This window comes from Ctenopharyngodon idella, chromosome 8, assembly GCF_019924925.1.
Source record: "Ctenopharyngodon idella isolate HZGC_01 chromosome 8, HZGC01, whole genome shotgun sequence".
NCBI lineage: Eukaryota > Metazoa > Chordata > Actinopteri > Cypriniformes > Xenocyprididae > Ctenopharyngodon > Ctenopharyngodon idella.
Window position 1 is genome coordinate 9,587,961 of NC_067227.1, and position 26,107 is coordinate 9,614,067.

At 38.0% G+C, this 26,107-nt stretch overlaps 1 protein-coding gene across 3 annotated transcripts in view; it reads right to left on the reverse strand.

Annotated features, from left to right (window-relative positions):
* Nucleotides 1-26,107, reverse strand: part of prickle2a (prickle homolog 2a) — a 68,678-nt gene that overhangs the window by 16,662 nt on the left and 25,909 nt on the right. For 2 of the 3 annotated variants that reach the window (XM_051902965.1, XM_051902963.1), the window contains exon 2: nt 5,501-5,656. In XM_051902965.1, coding sequence (XP_051758925.1) covers nt 5,501-5,632 — 132 coding nt within the window. In that variant the 5' untranslated portion in view covers nt 5,633-5,656. Of the gene's footprint in view, nt 1-5,500; nt 5,657-6,882; nt 7,069-26,107 lie in introns of those variants that run through there. The other variant, XM_051902964.1, reaches the window with a different exon arrangement.

Below are 26,107 nucleotides of genomic sequence, written 5' to 3' on the forward strand. Positions count from 1 at the left end.
CAAGGCTATTTTTATCTAAGTACATAGTAAAGACATCAAATATAAAGTAGATCCCTATTTGCCAAATTTTACAGGACAATGCATATATCCTGTGTCATTTTTTTTCATGTAACACAATAACTAAGTTTATAAACACAAAAAATGACCAGATTTACAAGATCCCACAATAGGGGAATATTCATATGCCCTTATGCTATTATGAAAATTTTATTTGGTATGCTTGGGCAAGTGTTAGGGCTGGGATATTAAGCAATATCCCAATCTCCATTGGATATTGCTGAGAAATTGCCTAGACATATTGCTATTTCTGAGATATTGCTTAAGCATACCTAATTACATTTTTCAAGAACCAAGGCTTCTGGGTATAGATTGTGAGATCCCACTATGCAGGGAAATTTGCTTATTTTTATGAATTTGTGTTACGAGAGATGAAATGACCACACCTCTGTTGATTTCCCTGTAAATGTAGTGTTTCATTTTTAAAAAATATGTGTCAGTAAAAACGAGTTAATAATTACTCTCATCTGGTTTGAACCTGTAACCTTTTCATTCAGAGGTATAATTTTTAACCTCTATGCTACCCTTGCATAAGCTCATAAGCTGTGCTGGAAGAACTTTCACTTTTCATCATGACAATGAACCAAACACACATCTAAATGTCAATGTCAATTTTATTTGTATAGCACTATTAAAACAACACATGTTGACCAATGTGCTTTACATCATCTCAGTATATAAAAAAAAAAAAAAAAAAAAAAAAATATATATATATATATATATATATATATATATATTAATAATAAAAAAACAACAACAATAAAAATAAAAATGATCAACAAGCACGATACGCCATGGCAAACAAGTGTGTCTTAAGTTGTATGCACCGCCAATGCACAATCCCCTTTCTGGCTTAACTTGGTCCTTGGAATTTTAAGTAAATTTTGAGTTGTTGATCTCAATGTTCCTCCCATCTGATACTTAATTAGCAAATCTGATAAATAAGATGGTGCGAGGCAGTGCAGAGATTTATACACTAATAAAAGAAGCTTAAAATCAATCCTGTACAGTATAGGAAGCCAATGTAGAGAGACCAAGGACGGAGTGATCTGTTCACGTGGATAGGGGCTTGACTAATACCCTTATATAACGAATTACAGTAATCAAGCCTTGATGATATAAGAGCATGTATTGCAATTTCGAGACTCTTAAACGTCAGACATGATTTCATCTTGGCCAGATTTCATGAAAAAAGCTTGACTTTACCACATGATTTATCTGTGCATTCAATTACAGGGAGCTATCAATATAAAACACCCAAGTTTTTAACACATTCTTTAACATGCATTGACAGTGGGCCAAAATTTAACTCCCTGGTTCCTCTGGGGCCAAACACTACAACCTCCATCTTGTTTTCGTTAAGATATAAGAAGTTAGAAGCCAGCCATGCTTTAATATCAGAGAGGCAGGACATTAGAGGTTCTAAACTATTTCCATTGGTTAACGGTAAATATATTTGCAAGTCATCTGCATAGCAGTGAAATGCGATGTTATGTTTCCTAAAAATGTCCCCCAACAGGAGCATATTAAGTGAAAAAAGTGTGGGGGCCAGGATAGAGCCTTGAGGCACACCACATATAAGCGACGTCGCTCTCGATGTATGTGAGCCAAGCCTCACTGCATTGCTTCTAGCAGTCAAGTATGACTTAAACCAGTTTAGGGCCTTACTCTGAAACCCTACATACTCTTCTACTCGTGAAAGCAGCATCGTATGATCTATTGAGTCAAAGGCAGCAAATAGGTCTAATAAAACTAACACTGCTGAATCACCAGCATCCACAGTCATCAATAAATCATTGAAAACTTTGGGCTGTCTCTGTAGAATGATGCTTAATGAAGCCAGACTGGTAAACTACACCAATCTTATTCCATTTTAAAAAAACATGTAGTTGATTAAACACTAGTTTTCTAAGATTTTTGACAAAAAAAAGTTTCAACCCTACTGGGTCAACAAAAGAATGGCTTTACCAAAGAAAGATGAATATTTTCATCATGTATATGGATCAGGTTGTAGGCACTGTAAAATCCGAGCTTAGAAAAGACCTGTTCAATGGCAGCAAACACTAGTTGCAGAGGATACAGAAACTTGATGGTGATAGCCTTGAGACCACAGTAGTCAATACACGGACAAAAGAACTCATCCTTCTTTTCCACAAAGAAAAAACCTGGAGCAGATGGAGAAGTAGATGGCTGAATGAACCCCAAATGCAATGCCTCCTCCATGTACTCCTCTATGGCCTTTCAGATAGTGACAGTGGATAGTTTTTCATCTTGGGCTTAAGCTGACTTTGTTGAACACCCCATGCAGGTCATGATAAACATAGTTTTTTTTTTTTTTTTTACGTTAATGGAATAATGGAGACCTGCAGTTGAGAGATACAATGGGAAGCACGGATCTATTGCAGGTGTTATGGCAGAAATTGCTCCATTTCAAAATCTCACCCTCCTTTTTAGGAGATGACTGGATCATGATGGGTTAGCTTAGAATCAGTGGGCTGGTGGGTGTGTTGGTGATGAACAGCTGAAGGTTTTCTTGATGCAGAGCTCCGTTTTGATGTTAACAGGTTTTGTGACCTCTTGCATGGAGCCTGTCTCGCTCTCGAGTAGCTGGTGCCCAGTCCAGTGCTATTCCCTGATTAAAGCTACCTTTGCTTCTTTGGCAGTGAATGCTTGTATCGCTGGGTTAAGGTTGCTGCGATTTAAAGAAAAAACTGAAACAGGAACAGGCAGCGGCCAGATGAACCATTACACTTTTTGAGAAGAGCGAGTCAACATCTACTGTGACAGGAGAAGAAGGAGAGACGTCATCTATGGCATAATCGTTTAAGCGATCTCAGACTGAATATTTTCGTGTGGATCTGAACGTGACTGCTGTGTTTATACATGCCAGAACAAACCGAATTAAAGGAGAAAACGCACCAGGCTCCAAAAAAATGTGTGTGATGTACTGCTTTGATTCATTACAGATTTAGATTTAGTTAACAGAGAGGGACATTATCATCTGAGATTAAATGGTTTTGAGATATTTTGTGACAGTAAGATATGATATGAGTGTGTCTGATAAGTTTGTCTGATGGTTTTCAGGTGCTTGTGTCTTTGGTAAAAATGTGTAACCATATTTTCTTTATTTTATTTCTAATTTTTAAAAGTAAGTGTGTGTGTGTGTGTGTGTGTGTGTGTGTGTGTGTGTGAGTGAGTGAGTGTGTGTGTGTGTGAGAGAGAGAGAGAGAGAGAGAGAGAGAGAGAGAGAGAGACTCTTACAGGTTCATTCTGTGACATGAGCCATTTCCTTTCCATCTGCTCAACCATGAAATGTTCAACAGCAAATCAGACATGCTCAGCGATCCTCATCTCCCTCACAAGCAAAGATCATTGATATCTAAATCTAAGTGAATCTAATGAAACCCGTCAGAATACATCAGTGTCAAGTTTCATTTCAAAATCAAAAGAAAGAAATAATATTATGTTTTGCTTAAGCTTGCATATTTGAAGCCTAATTGCAGCTGCTAGAGTTCTTACCTGTTCTTGATCATATAACACCAATTTTATCATCTCTACACTGGTTACCTATAAAGTTCTGTATCAATTACAAAGTATCGCTAATGACCTATAAGGCTCTAAATGGTTTAGCTCCTGTGTATTTAACTGATCTTCTATCGCCCTACAATCCTTCACGCTCTTTAAGATCACAAAACTCTGGACTTCTGGTTGTACCTAGGATATCTAAATCCACTAAAGGAGGGAGAGTGTTTTCACATTTGGCTCTTAAACTCTGGAATAGCCTTCCTGATAATGTCCAGGACTCAGAGATACTATTCCAGTTTAAATCTAGATTTAAGACATGTATCTTCGGCCAAGCATTCACATAATGCATCTCATAACCTTATACTCCAGTTATATCAGATCAAATGCACACAATCATCTTGGTAGCACTTTACAATAGGGTTCATTAGTTAAACATTAGTTAATGTATTAACTAACATGAACTAACCATGAACAATACATTTGTTACTGTATTTACTAATCTTCGTTAATGTTAGTTAATGAAAATACAGTTGTATTTATTATATTGTTTGTTCATGTTAGTTCACAGTGCATTAAATCATGTTAACAAGATTTTAATAATGTATTATTAAATGTTGAAATTAGCATTAACAAAGATTAATAAATGCTGTATAAGTGCAGTTCATTATTAGTTCATGTTAACTAATGTAGTTAACTAATGTTAACTAATGAACCTTATTGTAAAATGTTACCATAATCTTTGCTTGAAATGGTATGAACAGCAGCTACGCTAATTATTTTCCATTTGCTTTTCAGTTTTCTACAGGATGCCCATCCCGAGGTAACTAGCGACTACACCAACTCCAGTTTGGATCCAGCCTCTTATGAAGACTTCAGATGACCAACACCTGTGAAGAGATGACTGACCGACCCTTGCCAGGACTTCAGATGACGCAAACTCTGGATCATTACGCACAACTGCCTAATTTTTATATATATTGTAATCATTATGATCACAACATGTAATCATTGCTTTCACCGAGCTCATTGTTTTTGCTTAAATGAATACATGAAGTTGGCTAACTGCATGATCTGTATTGCCTTAAAACTGTACATTTTTGTCATATGGACATTACTTTGACACAGTCACCTCTAACAACATATTACACTTAATTGTAATGTAGAAATATGCTTTTTTTTCTGTGAAACTGCTTAGAAATTATATGTTTTGTGAAAAGTTATACAAATAAATGTGAATTAAACAAATGATGAAAAGAAAATAAATTACACAATTATGAAAAAAGTGACTAAAATAAATTATTATATATAACAATAATTTTGTGATAGGAGCAAACACTGCCCTACATTTTTTGCCTTTAGCATTTTTCTCATGGAATATTACAGTATCTTTCACCCAAAGTTATCAGTTATATAGGGTTAGTTCAACCAAAAATGAAAATTCTGTCATCAATTACTCACTCTCATGTCATTCTAAACACATGAGACTATCATTCATCTTCGTAACACAAATAATGGATATTTTTAATGAAATCTGAGAGATTTCTGACCCTCTATTGAAAGCCTATCCTGACGCTTCAAAACATTCATAAAGAGATGGTAAAATAAATCCATATGAATGGAGCAGTTTAATCCAAGTCTTCCGAAGAGGTATGATCACTTTATATGATGAACAGATTTCATTTGGGCTTTTATTCACATATAAACACTGATCAGCGAGCACATTAAAAAATACTGTATGTTAAATGGAAGCTCAAGCATGAGAACCAACGAGTTTCATTCTTGTGCACCACACAACACATTTGAGCTTGTTTATGTTCACTGATCAATGTTATTATGTGAATAAAAGACATTTTTTGGGTGAACTATCCCTCTTAATTGAGTTACAAATGCTTTCATGTTGACATTAAGTGTGTGTTACCTGTTCAGGTTTGAGGCCAGGTGGCACCCAGGCGTACTCCTCTAGCGCACAGCCAGAGTCATCGTCAGAGGTCGAGTTCCTCTGGAAGTCAAACATGATTTTAGAGACTGTTCTCTCCATATCCAGAGCCATATCACCACTTCATACCATTAATCACTGCAGAAAGACACAGACAGACAGGAATGAGAAATATAGTTGTAAGCATGTTTTACAGATAGTCTTTCCATCAACACAATGTTTTTTTATACTGTACAAACTGTATATTCTCTCCCACTACAATAACCCTACACCTAAACTTACCCATCACAGAAAACATTCTGTATTTTTACATTGTCAAAAAATGTCACTTATTATGATTTATGAAGCTGTTTTCCACATGGGGACCAAAAAATGTCCCCATAAGGTCACAAATTACTGGTATTACTATACTATACACTAAATGTCCCCATAAAGTTTTATTAAAGCAGTTTACCAAATGCTCAAATGTGAGGACACTGGCAGAGTACTGAAATAAAATTAATTGAAATGGACTACATGAAAATTCAATCTTCCAACTCATTTACTGATACTTAGGAATGTAACGCAATAAGCAAACTCATAAAACATACTCAAAACACTACATTTAGACAGGAAAAATGATCATTTACATTTAAGTGACCACCTGAACATTCTTAAGTGCTAGATCATATAGAAGCAGCTCTTCTAAGGTAACCATTTTCAAAGAATACCAACATTTACCAATATTTCATTATCTAAAAAACTACACAGTACATGGAAAAAAAAACATTTTTGGGATTTCTGGAGCAATGTACAAGACAAAGCCACCTGAATGCATCAAAACGTCTTTAAAAACATGTTTGTGTGCCTGTTTGAATCGTGCTGAGAAAAAAATTAATACTGATGCAATTATCAACATATCTGCAGCAACATTTCAGCCACGCATGATAAATTCACATCATTTTAGCACAGAGATTATTGTGATCATCACCAGTACTTTCTGATCTCTGTGAAATGTAATTGATTGATTTTGGTTTATGAACCTCTATACCCAAAAGCGTCTTCTCACATTATACATTATACAATCTTATACCACACAAGACGTCATTGTGACATCACAAACTTGCGCACCACATGAACATTATTTTATTTATTTTTTTTAATTAGCAGGAAAAACAAGGAGAGAATGAAAAAATATGAATACAACAATCAAAGAAATTTCTAGTAGCATGCTATGAGATCAAATCCATGAAAAGAATACACCGATTCACTAATCATACAGTAGAGACTGTATGTTAAAATAGATATTGGAAGCCTGTCTTATGATATCGCTGCAAAGATACAACACTCTCCTGTTTAACAATTCTGATGAAAGGCATACAGACCTGCATCTTCATATCAGTATCCAAAAAATAACCTGAGGGCTGAGAGAACCAGAAATAGAGAAAAAAAAAAAGAGAAGCGCAGTGCTAAAGCAAAGCGAAAATAAACGTTTTTCTCTTTTATGTGTCATGCCTCATCCTTCGCTCTCACTCTGCCTGTGGATTTGACTGTTTCTGTGTGGGTGTGTGTGAGAAAGAAAGAAAAAAGAAAGGGAGGGAGGGAGAGAGGGAGAAAGAGAGAGACGGGAAAGAGAGAATTTCTTATTTGTGCAATAGGCAACATGAGAGCAAGCTCTCAGCTAAAGGACTGATGTTGACCTTCATGTCTCTGTAAACTCTTTATAACATCACAATTCTGCTTATTTTACATGTGTGTTCTTAGCACATGCTTTTTACCATACAAAAAATGACACAAATCACAAATGTGAGTGGCAATCATGACTGAGGCCCAAAACCCCACGACATATGAACAGGACAGATACACAGCATAGGTAAACAATCCATTTGAAGCAAATAAATTGCATCACTCTGTCAAAGTTACATTACATCATAATAAAACCTGTCTAGAGGTTTGCATGTTTGAACATTTGCAGAGACAGGTATATAAAACATGCTAAATGATCTCTGCAAAACAAAGTCTATCGTTTTTTTATAAACATCCTCCTCTGAGCAATGAAACATATTTTTGTATGTAAGTCAAGAACATCATGTAGGAATATGCCTTATTCAACTTAGGATGAATCTGGACAGGACAAAACAACTGCATTGCTTTTGTGTTTGTGTAGGGTATGTGTCTGGCCAGAGTTTTAATTTTAAGAAAATCAATAAAACAATACAAAGAACTCACAATTACTGATATTGATGATTTCATTAAACAAATCACTTTAAAGGGAGACAAGCCAATCACATTTCCTGTTTATATCAGTCCTTTCTGACCTGAGCAAGAAATTGTATATAGGCTTTCAGTGACGAAGATGAAGATGAGAAAATAATTCAAACCCACACACTTGGCGTCAGTCAGTGGCGGTGAGTGGGCTCTCGACACATGACAGCGCCTCATAATACAGCTGTAATTACTGCTGCTGCATTTGAGTTGATAATTAAGCCTCAGTGATGGCTACACGTCACTGTGTATTAATGACAAAAAGATACGCACTGGGCTTACTTTACATGTTTATGAAGGGTCCTTTTTCTGAAGAGCACAGTTAATATTTTGCAGTCTATATCTACATTTGATTTAGTCTAGTTTGTGGAAATAGAGTATCTGGGATACTGGATACTGGATAACTGGGATTCAGTCCTGCTAAATGCACCTTGACCAGTAAACAAGTTAATCTGTGGAACAAGCTGCTTTACTGTGCAAGGATACCAACAATAAAATAAATACTGCACAAGAATGAAACTACAAACATTAAGCAGGTCAGAACTTACAACAGAATGCAAAATATTGTCCTGTTTTCCATGTTCGTTCTATAATTAAGATTTTCATATGGGCAATAATAAAATTGATGAAAGAATCCCACAGCCATACAATGAAGAAGGGGCTCAAACCATATCTAAAAGACCTTGCCTTAAAAGCAAAGATTCTTACAGCAAATTGTTGCTTTAGCATTTTTAGCATCTTTTTGGATAGCTTTGTCGATTCTAAAGCACCCATGATATTGCAAAACCTTTACAGTCTCCTTGTCATTGTACAGGAACACACAAAGATGTTTGAGCATTTGGAGTGCTCTCACTGACCGTGAACACATTAATCATTCAAACTAACAGCAGGATGCTGGCTTTGTCTCTTTCCAGTGAACAGTGCTCGTGCTCTGGTCGCCATGGAGCTCTCTGCAGTGACAAGTCTCCGTGGAAACCTTGTGCTGATCCAAGAGCAAGAAAGCATACCCACAACAGATTTATCAGTGAGAGAGTGTAAACCCATTCCCCTCAAGCCATCACTCACCGTTCGTTGCTTCTCATTTCAGATATCTACTATTCTTTGTCTTTTGTTTGTGGTAAATTACTTTGTGAGTTTGCAGGATAATTCTCACAAAAATAAAACATTCCCATGTCACATTTTATCCCAAAATTAAAAGAACAAAAACGAAATTTTACTATATAAAGAATGTGAATCCAAACGCAGCTTTTATTAGGGCAATCCAGAATCGTAATCAGGCAATAGGTCAAAGCACAGTGCAGATAATCCAAAAGCACAACAGGGTAGAAAAACACAGGCAGTCAGGGAAATCTGGGAAACCAGGCAGAGAGTCAGAAACATTACACGGGAAACCATAGAGAGCCCTCAGATATTCAGTGTGACACTTACAAGACTTTGAAAAAAATGAATGAACACAGGGTATAAATAGGCAAACATAAACAAGCTAATGACAAACAGGTGGAAGTAATCAGCACATGATGAGTCCAGGCAAAGGTTTATGGGAAATGTAGTTCATGAAATGGTAGCAATGGACAAGGGAGGAGTGCCCTCAGGTGGATAAGTCCAGGAAGGAGGTGGAGCAGGGGTGGACCTGGGGGCAGGACAGAGGGTCAGGTCCATGGAGTGGAGAAAGGACTGGAGACAGAGGTAGTGCAGGAAGCCAGGGTGGAGCAGGGAGTGCAAGTGGCCAGGGCGGAGCAGGCCAGGCAGGTGGCCAAGGCAGAGCTGTGGTGCTGAAGAAGCTTTCTGCTGGGCTGAAAACCACCACGGTGGAGCAGATAACTACCACAGTAGAGTAGACGGGACTGAAGACCCCCACGGCAGAGCAGAAGACCACCACAGCAAAGTTGACAAGACTGAAGATCCCCATGGTGGAACAAAAGACCACCACCAGAAGGCCACCACAAGCAGAGCTAGTGCGGCTGAAGACCACCACGGCTGATTAGGCAGAACTGGAACACAGAGAACAGAGAGGTAAGTGTTGGCCTCAGGGGCTGTGTCAAAACAGGCTAGGAGCTCAAGGGCATCCTCCATGGTCATAACGGGACTGGCAGGGTGTTCCAGGTTGAACTCTGTAGTCTTTTCAGGGCAGACAGGAAGTTTGTGAAAGACCTCTGTGGTGGTGTCGAGGCAGACAGGCAGTTCAGGAATGACCTCTGTGGTCGTGAGGGGGCAGACCGGCAGTTCAGGAACGACCTCCGTGGTCATATCTGGGTAGACAGAGGGTTTGTTGATGACCTCTGTGGTCATGTCAGAACAGGCAGAGGGTTCTAGGGCGACCACTGTGATCTTATCAGGACAAACAGAAAATTTGTGGGCAGACGCTAACGCCTCAGGCAAAACTAGCTCTGGTGCCACCGCCTCGTGAGAAGCTGAAGCGTACGTGGCCCAGACACACAAAATGGCCATCGCTGTAAAGAGAGTACAATTGATAAATTCCAACACAGAGACTCTTTCACCTAGATACCATCACATAGAGACTGTGTCTGTCCCCCGAATTAGTAAAAACAAAAAAAAAACTCCCAAACCCATTTAAGGGTAAAAATTTAATTGATGTTCAACAAATAAAAAAACGGATATAATACTGATGAACAAATGATAAAGCTTGGGTTGCTGAATATTAGATCCCTTTCTTCAAAAGCACTATAATCAATACAGACAATATCTAGATGTGCTGTGTTTCACAGAAACCTGGCTAAAACCAGATGATTACATTACTTTAAATGAGTCCACGCCTCAAGGTTACTATTATCAACACGAGCCACGTCTGAAAGGCAAAGGGGGAGGTGTTGCCGTTATTTATAGTAATATCTTCAGTATTACTCAAAAGTCTTTCAAATATAATTCCTTCGAAGTGACGGTGCCTTATGTAACATTATGTAATGTAAGTGACAAATCCTGTTTGACATTTGTGCTGGCTACTATATACAGGCTACCAGGGCACCATACAGACTTTAATCAAAGAATTTGCTGATTTTCTAGTTAGTACTGGCTGCTGATAAAGTCCTTATTGTTGGTGATTTTAATATCCATGTAGATAATGAAAAAGACGCATTGGGATTGGCATTTACAGACATTCTAAACTCTACTGGAGTTAGACAACACGTGTCAGGACCCACTCATTGTCGTAATCATACTTAAGATTTAATATTGTCACATGGAATCGATATTGATGCTGTTCAAATTCTGCAGCAGAGCAATGACATTTCAGATCATTATATAGTCTTGTGTATACTACATTTAGCCAAGGCTGCAAAACCGCCTCCCTGCCACAAATATGGTATAACTATTACTTCTACCACTAAAGAAAGCTTCATCAATAATCTTCCTGAACAGTTTCATCTCCTTAGCATACCAGACAGCTTAGAAGAACTCGATGTTACAACAGAAACTATTGACTCTCTCTTTTCCAGCACATTAGACTAGTTGCTCCTTTGCGCTTAAAGAAGATTAAGGAAATTAGTCCAACGCCGTGGTACAACGAGCACACTCGGGCCCTTAAGAGAGAAACAAGAGGTTTTTTGCATTTCGTGGAAAGAACACATTTTTACGTACAGAAAGGCCTTAAAAACTGCTAGATCTACTTATTTTTCAAATGTCTTAGAAGAAAACAAACACAACCCTAGGTATTTATTTGATACAGTGGCTAAATTAACGAGAAATAAAGCTTCAACTTCTGATGTTTCCAAACAGCACAGCAGTAATGACTTTATGAACTTCTTTACTTGCAAGATTGATAATATTAGAGAGAAAATCATAACCATGCAACCGTCTACCACATTATCGCGTCAGACAGTGCACTGTAGTATCCCTGAGGAAAAATTCTCGAATCAACACTTCTGTCAAAAATACTAGAAAATGCAGTATCATCATAACTATATTCCTTTTTAGAAAGAAAAAAAAATGGTATCTGTAAGGATTTCCAGTCAGAATTTAGACCGTACCATAGTACTGAGACTGCTCTCATTGGAGTTACAAATGATTTGTTCTTATCATCAGATCATGGTTGTAGCTCTCTATTAGTGTTACTGGATCTTAGTGCTGCATTTGACACTATCCACCACAACATTCTTTTGAATAGACTCTAAAATGATGTTGGCATAAGTGGAATTGTATTGGCATGGTTCAAATCATACTTATCTGACCGTTATCAGTTTATAGTAGTAAACAAAGATCACAAGTTCAGTATGGAGGCTCAGTACTAGAACCGTTGCTTTTCACTCTGTACATGCTACCCTTGGGAGATATCATTAGGAAGCATGGCATTATTTTTCACTGTTACACTGATGATAGTCAGCTCTATATTTCTTCGCGCCCTGATGAAACTTACCAATTCACAAAATTAACGGAATGCATAGCTAATATAAAAAATTGGATGACTAGTAGATTCTAATTATAGGACCAAAAACTTCTACATGTAATAACCTAGAACACTGTCTAACACTTGATGGCTGCTCTGTCAAGTCTTCATCATCAGTTAGGAGCCTGGGTGTGCTCTTTGATACCAATCTTTCATTTGAAAGCCACATTTCTAGCATTTGTAAAACCACATTCTTCCATGTTAAAAATATACAACATATGATCTCAATGACAAATGCGGAACAGTTAGTTCATGCGTTCATGACCTCAAGGCTAGATTACTGTAACGCTCTACTGGGTGGTTGCCCTGCACGCCTAATAAACAAACTACAGCTGGTCCAAAATGCAGCAGCTAGAGTTCTTACTAGAACCAGGAAGTATGACCATATTAGCCCGGTTCTGTCAACACTCCATTGCCTCCCTATTAAACATTGTATAGATTTTAAAATCTTGCTAATTACTTACAAAGCACTTAATGGTTTAGCTCCCCAGTACCCGAGCGAGCTCTTAACGCATTATAGTCCTTAACGTCTATTGTGATCTCAGAATTCTGGCCAGTTGGTAATACCTAGAATATCAAAATCAACCGCAGGCGGTAGATCGTTCTCCTATTTGGCACCTAAACTCTGGAACAATCTTCCTAGCATTGTTCGGGAAGCAGACACACTCTGTCAGCTTAAATCTAGACTAAAAACATATCTCTTTAACCTGGCATACACATAACACATTATCAATTTATATTGTCACATCCGTTAAAGGATTGTTAGGCTGCATAAATTAGGTCAGCCGGAACCGGGAACACTTCCTGTAACACCATATGTACTCATTACATCAGAAGAAGAATGGCATCTACGTTAATATTAGTCTCTCTGTTTATCCCGAGGTTTACCGTAGTCAGCCGGATCCGGGCCGTATTCGGATTAGATGGAGGACCAATGAATCAATTCTGATCAATACATTTTCTTCTAGAGCTGCTGTGCAGCCAAAATTATTTGCCAGTTATCACTGTGAAGCTGCTTCGACACAATCTGCATTGTAAAAAGCGCTATATAAAGAAAGGTGACTTGACTTAATGGCAGAAGAGCCTTTGGGGCCCCCAGGCTAGATACCACTGCAGAAATACCAGATGCTCACACTGCCATCAGCTGTGTGTCCTCCAAACTGGAAGCTAGCCTTGAATGCCTAGGAACTGCTTTGTTAGCTTCAGATGCAACGTTCATGGTGGCTGGAAACACTGACATGGCATCCATGACGGCTGAAGAATCTGGAGTGGAGGCTATGATGGCTTGAGGATCTGGCATGGCGGCAATGATGGCTGGAGACTCTGGCGTGGCGGCCATGTTGTGAACAGGCTCTAGAAAAGGTTTATGGGAAATGTAGTTCATGAAATGGTAGCAATGGACTAGGGAGGAGTGCCATCTGGTGGATATCATGGGCACTCCATGATCTGACAGTAATACAGTAAATATTGTATTACAGTCTTTTTTATTTACAGTATATCATACAACAGAAGTATTTCACTATGCAATATCACAAAAATATCAATTGTTTCAAAATTGTATCACACCTCAACAACTGCATTATTTTTAATTTGACAGGTAGAATATTTCCTCTCATAAACAATGAAAAACAAATACTTTTAAAAAGATTAGTTCTATGTGTATGTGTCAGTAAATGGTTGACACCGGGATGAAAAAAGGCTAGATTTAAGTGCAGTAGTATAGAGTTAATAACATAATCAAATATATTATTAAATAATCAAAATCAAAAATATTATTTGTTAAAAACAGCCTCCTTGGCCGATACAGGTCAGACAGAGAGTTAAAAAATGGCCTCCTTGGCTGACAAGGGACAGGCAGAGAACTCAGTAATGGCCTTGGCGCTCTGACTGATAGTAAAGGGGGATCCGCAATGAAAAAGGACCCAGTCCACAAACTCCTTGAATGTTCCTCAAGGGCTGTCTCTGGGGCAGGCGTGCAGATCCAAAAACCTCTGTGTGTGCTCCTCGAGGGACAGATCCCCCGTGAGAGGTGGAGGATCTGAACTGCTGGTAATTCCATTTCATAATCTGATCTTCTGTCAGCAAAGGGTTGACGCAGGGATGAAAAAAGGCTGGATTTAGATGTAGCAGTACAGATTTAAAAACAAAAAATACTCCAAAAATGTGCACAGAACAACCTTAATAACAACAACAAGATCAGACCCAGAGCAACTGAAACACGGGTGTATAAATACTAGAAACAAAGGAAAGTAAATGAAGACCAGGTGGGCATATTTAAACAATCAATTAGAAACCATAAAAACAAACTAGTGGCAAGAAAAGGGGAACAAAGAATACAGGCACTAAACGCAGGAAAAATGGAACATACCAACTAAGAAAAACGAAACTCAAACTCAGATCCCCTTACAATATGGATAACTACACTGAAACTACAGGTCCTAAAGTAGAAACTCAGTCCAACAAAACTGAATAAACATATGATTACTGACACAAAAAATAGAAAACCTTTTATCACTGAAGCAAAATTGAGTACAATGCATGAACATTGCTATAAAATGAACTGTAAACTTTCATAACCTTCTCAGTTATAGACCTATGGGTTATGTCTATCTTCATGACTGATTGGCTCCACATGTAAAAGAACTGCCAGAGGAACTGATATTTTAAAAAAAAGGGTAATCAACTAAAAATCAGTCGACCCACAATTGCAGCAGTAATCAGGAGGTATAGAATGAGCCATAGTATAACAAATCAGAGCCACAGTGGCCATCCTCCTAAAACAATGCCACAGATAGTATGCTCCTAAACTAGCTCTCAAAAAAGATGGGCAAGTGTTCCAGACTCAGATGGGGTCCAGAATATTTGACATGAACCTGGCCAGGACTACTACAATGAATGCATAGTCCCAACAGCGAAGCACATAGGTGAAAGTGTTATGACATGGGGCTACAAAAGATTTTGAAAAGATGGCATTTATAGATGGCACCAAATACTTGCTGACAAGATAACTTCCAGTCTCCAGAAGCTTGGCAGAAGAAGAATATTATAACATGATAATGGTCTGAAGCACATGAGTTTCTAAAGAAAAAAAGTAAAAACTGAATTGTGCTTTAATTGATCCAAAAGAACACATTTAGGGTATTTCATGAGTTCACATGTACTCCTTTTCCACCGACATGGTTCCGATGCACGTTCTTGAACCATTCTGCGCATTTCCACTGCAGAAAAGGTGGTTCCAGGCTGGAAAGATCGGTTCAACTCCAGCCATAAAAACTTGCAGGATTCGAACAGAGCCGGGGAGAGGGGGGCAGAGAAATGCTGCCGCTGACTCGTTCGTTCCTCAAGTCTACAGAAACACATAGCTTGGCCGACATTATGGTAATAAAGAGAATATTCTTTGAGTGGAATGAGGCTGTTAATGTCAGAAACGCTGAGAAATTAATTATAATGCCCTTTTTTCAGAGAATTTCCTGGTTGCCACTCCAATGGGGCTGATGCAAAGCATATTGAAAGGGGGGAATCAAAAGGGCAGATCATAAAGCCTGATTCCACTTCTTTTCATAAGAGATTGTCTACTATTTCAGGTTCAGAAAGTGCGGTTTGTAGGTTATTGCAAATAATGCTTAAGGAGTGCAGGAGCTCTAGTCCGGGGTTAAAACAATATTTGAGACTAGACAGCAAATTGTTAGAAAAGTTGCTGTCAGGGTGGTTTGATAATTTCACAGCAAGATGAGAAATATTGACAGCAGTGGAAAGATATTTTTAAGATCTTTATTTTTGTCATCTTTCAAAATAGGATATATGGAGTAATTACAGACATGGAGAAAGAGACAGCACTTCCTTGTAGACTTTACATCATTGAAATTATCCTGCATGCTTAAAGAGAAATGAACTACTATGAACTACTATGCCCCTGGCATTGTAGTTAGTTGAGGGATTAAAAATAATGGCAGGTTGCGGAACATAGCTTGTGGATTTTGTCTGGCTGGAATCTGGACGTGCCGGGATTTCTGGATTGATCTGCAGACAGTATGTTGTTGCTTGCTTGACTGATCTGCACACTGCACAGATGTTGCAGCAGCCAAGGAAAACTCTGTTGTGCAGATCGGTGTCCAGAACACCCCAGTAAAGGCACTGATTCCACTGGGATACGCAAAAGCACATTTGGCAGAAATCGGTTTGTATAGAAGTGACTGCCAACATAGGACAGTGTGAGATCCATGATTAATGAAAAATAATAATTTAGCTCTCACATTTATATGGAAATGCTGAACATATTTCAGTATAATGCTCAAAAGGAATTCAGAATTCTGCTATGGATTGCATGTGCAAGGAGCAAGATGTTGGGTTCCTTAGAGTGACTGAAATATCTCTGCAGTCTATCTGGCGGTTAGACTCGCTGGGCGGAAATAGGGATAGTAGTGAGGAGAGATCTATGTTTGCACCTTAAAGAATTTGTGCTCTGATATTATTGCCAACTGGTGGTAACTCAATGGCAACAGCATTCGGTAGAACTAATGTGTTTGGAGGAAAAGGAGCCGGGGCTGTTCATGGAGGCAACCTCACGCTTGGGTCGGCCCCTTGGACAGAAAGGGTTGAAGGATAGAAGATACCTGTGAGAGTATAAGGGGGAAAATCGGCATGGGAGCATTTACCGCTATCCGAGGCAGTCCCATGCTAGGATCAGCTTGTGTTGCTGACAGGATAAGATAGAGGAGGAATAGGGATGGTTGTTTGAAAAAGCAGAGTATGAGAAGTGAGCAGGGCAACATGAGTTTGAGAAGCGAGCTAGGGGAGAAGGGCTTGGTGGAGCCACTGAGTGAAGCTACCCCGGAAGAGGGCCTGCAGCTGCCTAATAGCGGAAGGCCTGCTCAGCCGTGGAAAGAGGGCAATGTTTCACCTGGATACAGGTTTGGGCCTCGGTGGGCCGGAGCAGCCGAGGCATGGCTGCATGCCTGATTGGATGATTCGAGTGGCTTTGGGAGAAGGTTTGCTTGGCTGGAGAGATGTACAGATCATGTAACTGTTTTTTTTTTTTTATTTAGCCTGCAGGAGAACTGAATGTCTGAATTGACCAGATATGGGTATAGTCTTTGACTGTCCATTTCTTGATGTATGGAACAGCCAGAGAGGAGGATGAGGCTGATGAGGAAGGTGAAGGAGGTCTTACCAGCGGGGAGAGGGGAGGCCTCACCATCTTGGAGTGTGGAAAGCAGACGACCCAGAGATGACAACGGGGTTTGGTGACGGTGTTGGACAGTGAGGAGTCGATCTTCTGTCCAAAGGGTAGTAGGACGAGTAGGACAGATTCCTCGTCGGAGAGGAAGATCTCAATTTGATATGGAACTACATAAGATTATTGCATACATTAGAATGTCTGTCAACCAATCAGAATCAAGCTTTCAACAGCCCTGTAGTAAACAATGTAATTATCATGATGATGTGCATTTTTTTGTCTTGTCTTCTTTATCATTTATCAATCATAAAAACCTTAGTTAACTGACATTTAAATAGAATTCATTAGAAACAGACTGGGGTATTGTAAAAAAGCAGGACTTGAAAAAAGGCAGAAAATGAATTGCACCAAGCATCCATTTATTACCAGTCTCTTCATGTAGGGTGTGATGTCAAACTGCCTGCCAATTCTGTGCCCTATCGTGTGGGTCTGAAAGGTTGTTCCAGGTTGGATGACATTGAAGTGTGCCTTTACGTTCATTCATGTCCCCTGGCAAAAAAAACAAAGCAGCAAAAAAACAGTATAGACATTCAAGCTATGCTGCACGCTAAAGGTTACATTTATAATCATGATTATTTTGATCAAAATTATAATCACAATAATTAATCATGATTGTTTCAACTTTTTTTTTTTACATTTTGTAACAATTATTGCACTTTTTACATAAGCAAAAATGAAGAGAATGTCATCTCATTTGCATGTTTTATTTTACCTATTTTCTTAGTCTAGTTTCCTAATTTATTATTGGAATAAATGATTTCGAATTTATTGTGAATTGAATGATATCAATCCATAATCTGCACAATATGCATTTGTGATGCAGCCTGAGTCATAATCACACAGTGTTCGTTTGTTTGACCAAAGGAGAACTGGCCCCTCGACTGAGCCTGGTTTCTCCCAAGGTTTTTTTCTCCATTCTCTCACCTGATGGAGTTTGGGTTCCTCGCCCTGTCACTTCTGGCTTGCTTAGTTGGGGACACTTAATATTCAACAATATTATTGATTTGACACTATGGGATGAGAACTGAACTCAGCTGGACGATAACATCACTTTTCATAATTGATGAACTGAATCAACACTGAACTGACTTCAGCTGAATAATGACTGTTTACTATTGTCACAGCAGAACTGTACTCTGTTTGCATCATTGATCGTTATTTCCATCATTATAATCACTGTAAAGCTGCTTTGAAACAATCTGTATTGTATAAAGCGCTATAGAAATAAAACAAATAAAAGGTGACTTAATGACTTTTATGTTTGTCATAAAAATTAACACTCTTTGAGTTACAAAAACTGGTCAAGCAAGAAGCTTCTATCAAAATCTAAACCAGTGAAATTCCTAATATAATTATGGTAAAGTTTTTCAGTTAAAACTACAACAAAAAAAACTTTTTTTTCTACTCTGGAATAGAACATGCTTGTGGATTTAGTAGCAGCAAATAGCACTAGCGGTCCCGTAAGGCCGTATTACACATTCATTTGAGCAGAATTTCTCAATAGAGATTGCTAAACTCCACCATACATGTTAGTCAGTGTTTTTAGATAATCTGTGCTTTTTTTCACAATGGAAAGAGGGTGAATGTGCATGGTTACCAGGCTGGGAAGATTAAATAAAATATTCACATATGAGAATAGCTCTGATTGCAGAATTTAAAGTCTTGACATCTGGAAACACTGAGCATTAAAGCTCTTAGAGGATTGTTACCAGTGCAAGATAATGGAAATATCAAATGGGCCAATATCACATTATGCTAAATTAATCGAGAGAATTGTGATCATGATTAAAATGCATTAAATAGTGGAGTCATACATTCATTGTTGAGGGGAAATACCATAATTTTAGTATCCTTGTACAGTGCTGCTGAAAGAGTGACCCCGACCCAGAGGATATCATGTTTGAATGAAAATGCACATTCACTCTGAGGGAACAGCAGAAATGCAGCTGTTACCCGAAAACCTTGTAAACAACGCAGCTGCGCTTTTTTTTATGTTTCTGAACAGTATTTAAATGTTTCAGATTTTTTGTATTCGCTATGGTGTTCATCACAATGCCAAATACTTAAAAATATATTGTTTGAAAATGTCCTCAATCTTTAGAATTGTTTTATACAATAAGGTTCCATTTGTTAACATTAGTTAATTTATTTGTTATCATTAACGAACAATAAAAATACTATTAAATCATTTATTAATCTTAGTTAATGTTGCTTTCAAAAGTATCTGTTAATATGAACTAACATGAACTAACAATGAACAATTGTTTTAACCAAGGCTCCGGGATGTGTGAGGAGTCACCAAAGATGCTTTAATATATACGTTTTAATAGACAAGGGAACAACTGTTTTGATATATTTATATACAGAAAACTAACTTGTTATATAGCTCAACACATTTAGTCTTATTGATTAAATCTAATTTTCTTGATTTTTTGCGAGTACCATGCTTTACCATGCCTCAGAGAAAAACACTATTTTGTGAAGTAGCTAACATAGCATAATCAGATGCAGCTTTATTTTTAGTAACAGTAATACAGCATTTTCTCGATCATACAATACGTTTTAAAATGAATTTCATGCCATTTATCAACATGAGCCATCCAGCATTTAATATGATATTGTAAAATCGATCTATCTTACTGCAGTGTGCAACAGTGTCTCACAGCAGCCGCCGAGCGAACGCACAGAGTAACGTTATAACATCATTTTCAACACACTCAAATGTATCTAATATGATAAACAGAGCTGCGTTACCTCATACTCATGACCAGAAAAGCGGAAGCGGCGCCGGCGACTGTGTCATAATAAGTGTCCCGCTGCTCGTGAGGCGTGTGTTGCGCAATCGCTCCAGCGGCCTCGTTCAGCTCCCACAACACTCGGTCCTGCTCTGCTTCATACTACAGTAACGTTAATAATCATCCATGAACATGATTTCTGGGCGAGTCCTATCCCGATTCTTTCCACCGGCTGTGAGTTGAAGACCACATGTCCCAAGATTCCACGCTCAAACTTGGAGTCATCAAGCTACACCTTTGTTTTGAATAGGCCTCTAGCGACCTCTAGCGGACAGAAAATATTACATATTGCAGCTTTAATTGACAACTAACGTTAACTAACGGGGCCTCACTGTAAAGTGCACTTTAATGTGTTTGAAACATTTGTTTACTTTATAAATTTTTCTGTATTGTTTTATTGAATTGAATTATTATTATTGTTATTATTATTATTATTATTATTATTATTATTTTGTTATATGAAAAGTTATTAAACATGTTGGGAGGACAATAATAATAATAATAATAATAATAATAATATAATAATAAACTTTATTTTCTATAGCGCCTTTAAAAAGTAGCATCTCAAAGGGCTTCACAGAAGAAAAAAAGAAAAACTTACAATTATACAAACAATACTTTAAAATAAGTGAGATATAATCAAGTAAAAGAAATAAGCTTTAAGGGAAGATTTAAAAACACTAATGGATTCTGCTTGCCTAATCCGAGCAGGCAAGGAATTCCAAAGTCTTGGAGCGACTAAAGAAAACTCCCTATCATCCATAGATTTTAAACGGGTATGTGGGTATGATTAAAAGGCCAGTTTCCGAAGAGCGGAGAGCATGCACAGGTGTGTAGGGGGCTAAAAGCTCAGAGAGATAGTGAGGAGCCAAACCATTCAAAGCTTTATAAGTAAGCATGAGAACTTTAAAATCCACACGAAATCTGACAGGGAGCCAATGTAAAGACTCCAAGACTGGAGTGATGTGATCCCTTGTCCTGGTTCCAGACAGGATTCGGGCGACTGAATTTTGAACCAGCTGTAATTTATTTAGGGTAGCATTTGGGACCCTGACCAGCAAAGCATTACAATAATCAATGCGAGAAAACACAAAGATATTGATCAACTTTTCAGCCACCAGGAGTGACAGCATAGGACACAATCTGGCAGATGAAAAAATTATGTCTTTACAGTGCTCTGAACATGGGGAACAAATGTTAAATGTGCATGAAATATCACCCCTAATTTTTTTAATTTTGTTTGAAATTCCAGTGTAGAGCCATCCACACTTAAAGTTAAAGACCCAGCCTTTTTTTTATCTCAGAAATACATGGAGAAAGAAAAGACACAGCCACATTAACATTAGGTTTTGAATGTATATAAACCTGAGTGTCATCTGCATAAAAGTTAAAGTTGAGACCAAGTGATCTTAAAAGTTGACCCAATTGACAAATGTAAATGCTAAAAAGTAAAGGTCCCAAAATTGATTCTTGAGGAACACCAGATTTCACAACACCGATATCAGACCTGCAACCACCCATAGCAATGATCTGAGAGATAAGACTCAAACCAGCTTAGTGCAGTCCCAGAAACACCAAAGACAGACTCTAACCCAGTAAGTAAAATTGAATGATCAACAGTGTCGAATGCGGCACTAAGATCAAGAAGAATCAGGATAGAAAGACAGCCAGAATCAGAAGCGATTAACAAATGATTAGTGACCTTAACTAAAGCTGTTTCAGTGCTGTGGAGTTTACGGAACCCGATTGAAGGGGCTCAAAAAGATTGTTTGCGGTAAGATGACAATTCAATTGATTAGCAACAATTCGCTCTAAAATTTTGGGCGAGAAACGGAAGATTGGATATGGGACGGAAATTATTAAGATTATCAAAGTTAATGTTTTTTGTTTTTTTGTTTTTTTGGTACAGGGGTCACAGCAGCAATTTTAAATGCTGCTGGCACTACACCAGTACACAGAGAATAATTTATGATGCTTAATACAGCAGGACATAAAGTAGCAAAACACGATTGAAACAGCCCGGTTGGTATAGGATCAACAATGGAAGTGGCAGCTTTCATTTTTGAAATCTCATTGCAAAGAGAATTCAAGTCCATTGTGGAGAAGTTTGAGAGATGGGTACAAGAAAATTCTGAAACAGATAAAGGAGAAACAGACGAAGGAAGAGAAGAAATAATACATTTACGAGTGTGATCAATCTTAGAGCTAAAGAAATCAAGAAACTTATTACAAAGATGAGTTGAGGCAGAGCCAGTCAAAGAACTCTTACATTTGAGTAGTTTGTTGATTGAATGAAACAATTGTCTTGGGTTATTCTGAATATCAACAATCTGTGCAAAATAAGCAGACCTTGCTGCTGCAATTTTAGTCTTATATTCAAGTAAGTGGTCTTTCCAAGCCTGTTGATGGACAGTCAAGCCAGACGTACGCCACCTACGCTCCATAGTACGACATGATGTCTTCATTGCACGCAGATCATCATTATACCAGGGAGAGGAACGTCCAAAGGAAACAGATCGTGATTTCAAAGGGGCAAATAAATCCAGGCCAGACGAGAGAACAGAATTAAACTTGAAGACTTTGTCTTCCAACGCATCAAATGGAGAAAAACAACTTAAAGAAGAATCAATGAATTCAGCAAAATCAGAGGGGTCCATAGATCTCCATTTGCGCTAATTAATATTGCGAGAAGAGGTAGTGTTCATGCCAGGCAGCTCCATATCAAAATAGACAGCAAGATGATCTGACAGCCCTAAGTCAGAGGTGGACAACTGTCTGGGACACAAAATAACCATTTAGGATCACTAAAGCCTTACCAACACTTTTTTGGTAAACTGTGATAAGCTAGATGACTGCAGATACAGACAGATGGTGTGGACATAGAAAGGGTTAATGAAAATAAGTTTCTTGGGGTGATAATACAGTAGATGACAAAATAAGCTGGAAATCTCACATAAAACATGTACACAATAAACTTTCAAGAGGCATTTCAGCACTGAATAAGGCAAAGCATGTTCTGGATCACATATCACTGATATTACCATATTTAAATTACTGTGCCGAGGCTTTGGGCAATACTTATAAATGCTGATTATCATCACTGTCTATGTTGCAAAAAATAGCCATAAGGATAATTCATAATACCGGTTACAGAGATCACACAAATTCATTATTTTTAAAATCAAAGACATTGAAATTCATTGATTTGGTACATTTTATAAACAGCACAATTAATTAAAGCAAAAAACAACCTACTCCCTGGCAATATTTAAAAAAAAAAATGAATAGACAAGGGAGATATCATTTTAGGGGGGATTGCAACATTAAAGAGTTTTTGTATTTCATTTGAATTGGTAAAGGGTCAACTTTTAGTTGCGTACACTCGCAACAACAACCGAAAGCTGTGCTTTTTATAAAATAAAGAAAACAAACAGGATGCGCTTTCAGCTGTCTTGGTCTCCGTGAACTTCTTTCTGAAGCACATCATTAAAATGAACCTAAACTTAGTGTATACTTGTCTTTTCCAGAAATAAGAAATATGTCTATAGACGCTGGTGCACATAAGTGTTACGCAGGTACGCCTGCATGGTAAAAATAAATGATGCGCACCAGAAAACATGGAGGGAAGCACTTTTGAGTACCAACATTTTTGAGGACCGGTTCACAGGGACACGTTTACTTACTGGAGTAGGATTTTTCTCCATTTCTGGTAAGATAGCAATCATGATGATAAGTGTTTTATAATTATTAGGTGTGCGACGGATCGCAGTTAATCCGTGATCTGTACGGATAAGTTACAACGGTTCGGCACGCATGTGATTCACGGATTAACTGCTAAATTTAACCATCATAGAGTGAAAGTTTATCATTTGGATGTGTTTTGTCTCACCAGTTAACACATTCAAACGATTTTAAAAGCGGAAGAAGAGGCGAAAATCAGGACTCACAAGCTGTTATCTGTGCGCACAGCCTCAAACCCCCGAAATGCGCGACGCAGAGAAAGAAAGAGAGAGACAGTCAGACAGCGCTCGAACACCGAATTAATTTCTCTTTCGTGTTTACTTGCTCTTGAACGGACACGTCCACACAAAATTATGTCAAAATACCTGTCTCGGCAAGTATTCTCTCGATTAAGTGAACAGTTGAGAAAGAAACCGGATGTGTGTCACTTATTCGGTCCGTGCTTTCCTTCTTAAAGTGACAGCAGCCTTTGCTGTAGTCTGTGTCATTAATGTTAGTAAAAAAAAAAAAAAAAAAAACATTCTCATCATCTACCATGTTCGAGAGAAAAGAAGATAGTGAGGAGAGCAGTCAGGAGGAAAGTGATGAGGACAGCTTTTAGGATAAGTGTGTCATGTAAAGTGTGAGTATCAAGTAACATCTCCAGGTGCTCCCCTGACAACCAGACCAAAAAGGTTATGTGCACCCCGTCTATAGAAATGTCTACTTTCAAAACAACCAATTTAAATAAAAAATAATATTCTTTGAATGTGTACACACATTGAATATCACACCCAGATATTCATATACGGTAATCATCCGTGTGAGCCACGCGAACGTCAACTCAAAGCACCAAGCTTCAGAGTCATCTATATTTCATTTTACATATAATGTATATATGTCATAGTATTTTTCATATGCTGCCTCCTGAAGAAGGCTGTGTCAAGCCGAAATATGTTGATCAACACTTTTAGGGGCGGTTTCCCAGACAGAGATTAAGACTAGTCCTAGATTAAAATGGCACTTTAAACCAGATGCTTTCTCTGTCATGGTTTTAAATAGTTCTAGACTTAGTCTAGTCCAGAGTTTAATAAGCTGATTTCCTGGAGGAAGACTAGAGCTACTACCAGGAGGCAGGTTTAACTTCAGATTAATGTTGTGTTTCAAAGAAGACACATGGATACATATAGTTGTGGTCAGAATTATTGGCACCCTTAGCAAATATGAACAAAAAAAATTCACAAAAACCTAACCTTTCATTGAAGTTAAAAAAAAAAACTGAAACTGGGGGTGAAATCTCATTATGAAATGTCTTTTTCTCTAATATAAATTGGCCACAATTGATGGCACCCTTTTATTCAAAACTTTTAACAGCCCTGAGTCTTCTCCTATAATGCCTGATGAGTTTGGATATCAGAGACCATTCCTCCATACAGATCCTCTCCAGATCCTTCAGATTCCCAAGTCCATGTTGACACACTCTTCAGTTTTCTACAGGGTTTAGGTCAGGGGATGATGGCCCTGACAGAGCCTTAATTTTGTGCTCAGTGACACATTTTGTTGTTTTTGATTTTGATGTTTGTTTTGGATTATTGTCCTGATGGAAGATCCAAACAAGAATTGGACAGTCCCATTATAAGATTTGCATCAGATGCAGTCAGGTTTTCTATTTGATTCCATGATGCCATGTATCTGAACAAGATGTCCCAAAAAAGCCCACAATATTAAATATCCAGCAGTATATTTAATTGTACACATGGGGTACTTTTTATCCCTATGTGTGTGCACTGTGCACCAAACCCATCTTGAGTGTTTTTAGTTTTATCTGACCACTGAACCCAGGATGTAGTAGTGTTTTTGGATGAGAGCAGTTTTCTGTAATTCTCCAGCTGTGATCCTTGGAGACTCTTTAGACACTTTTATTATTGCCCTGATGGTGGAAATGGAATTTTTCAATTTTTTTAATTTTTAATTTTTTTTTACTTTCTATCTTGTGCTATTTTCTGAGTTTCTAAGTTGTGAAGCTCAACAATCTTTTGCTGCACATCAGAACTATATTCATTGGTTTTACTCACTGTGATGGATGATTAAGGAACATGACATTTTTGTTCCCTTATATTAATAGTCCTGTGAAACAGGAAGTCATGACTGGACAACTTCATCCTGGTCTGCTAAAAATTGTAAATATGAATGGG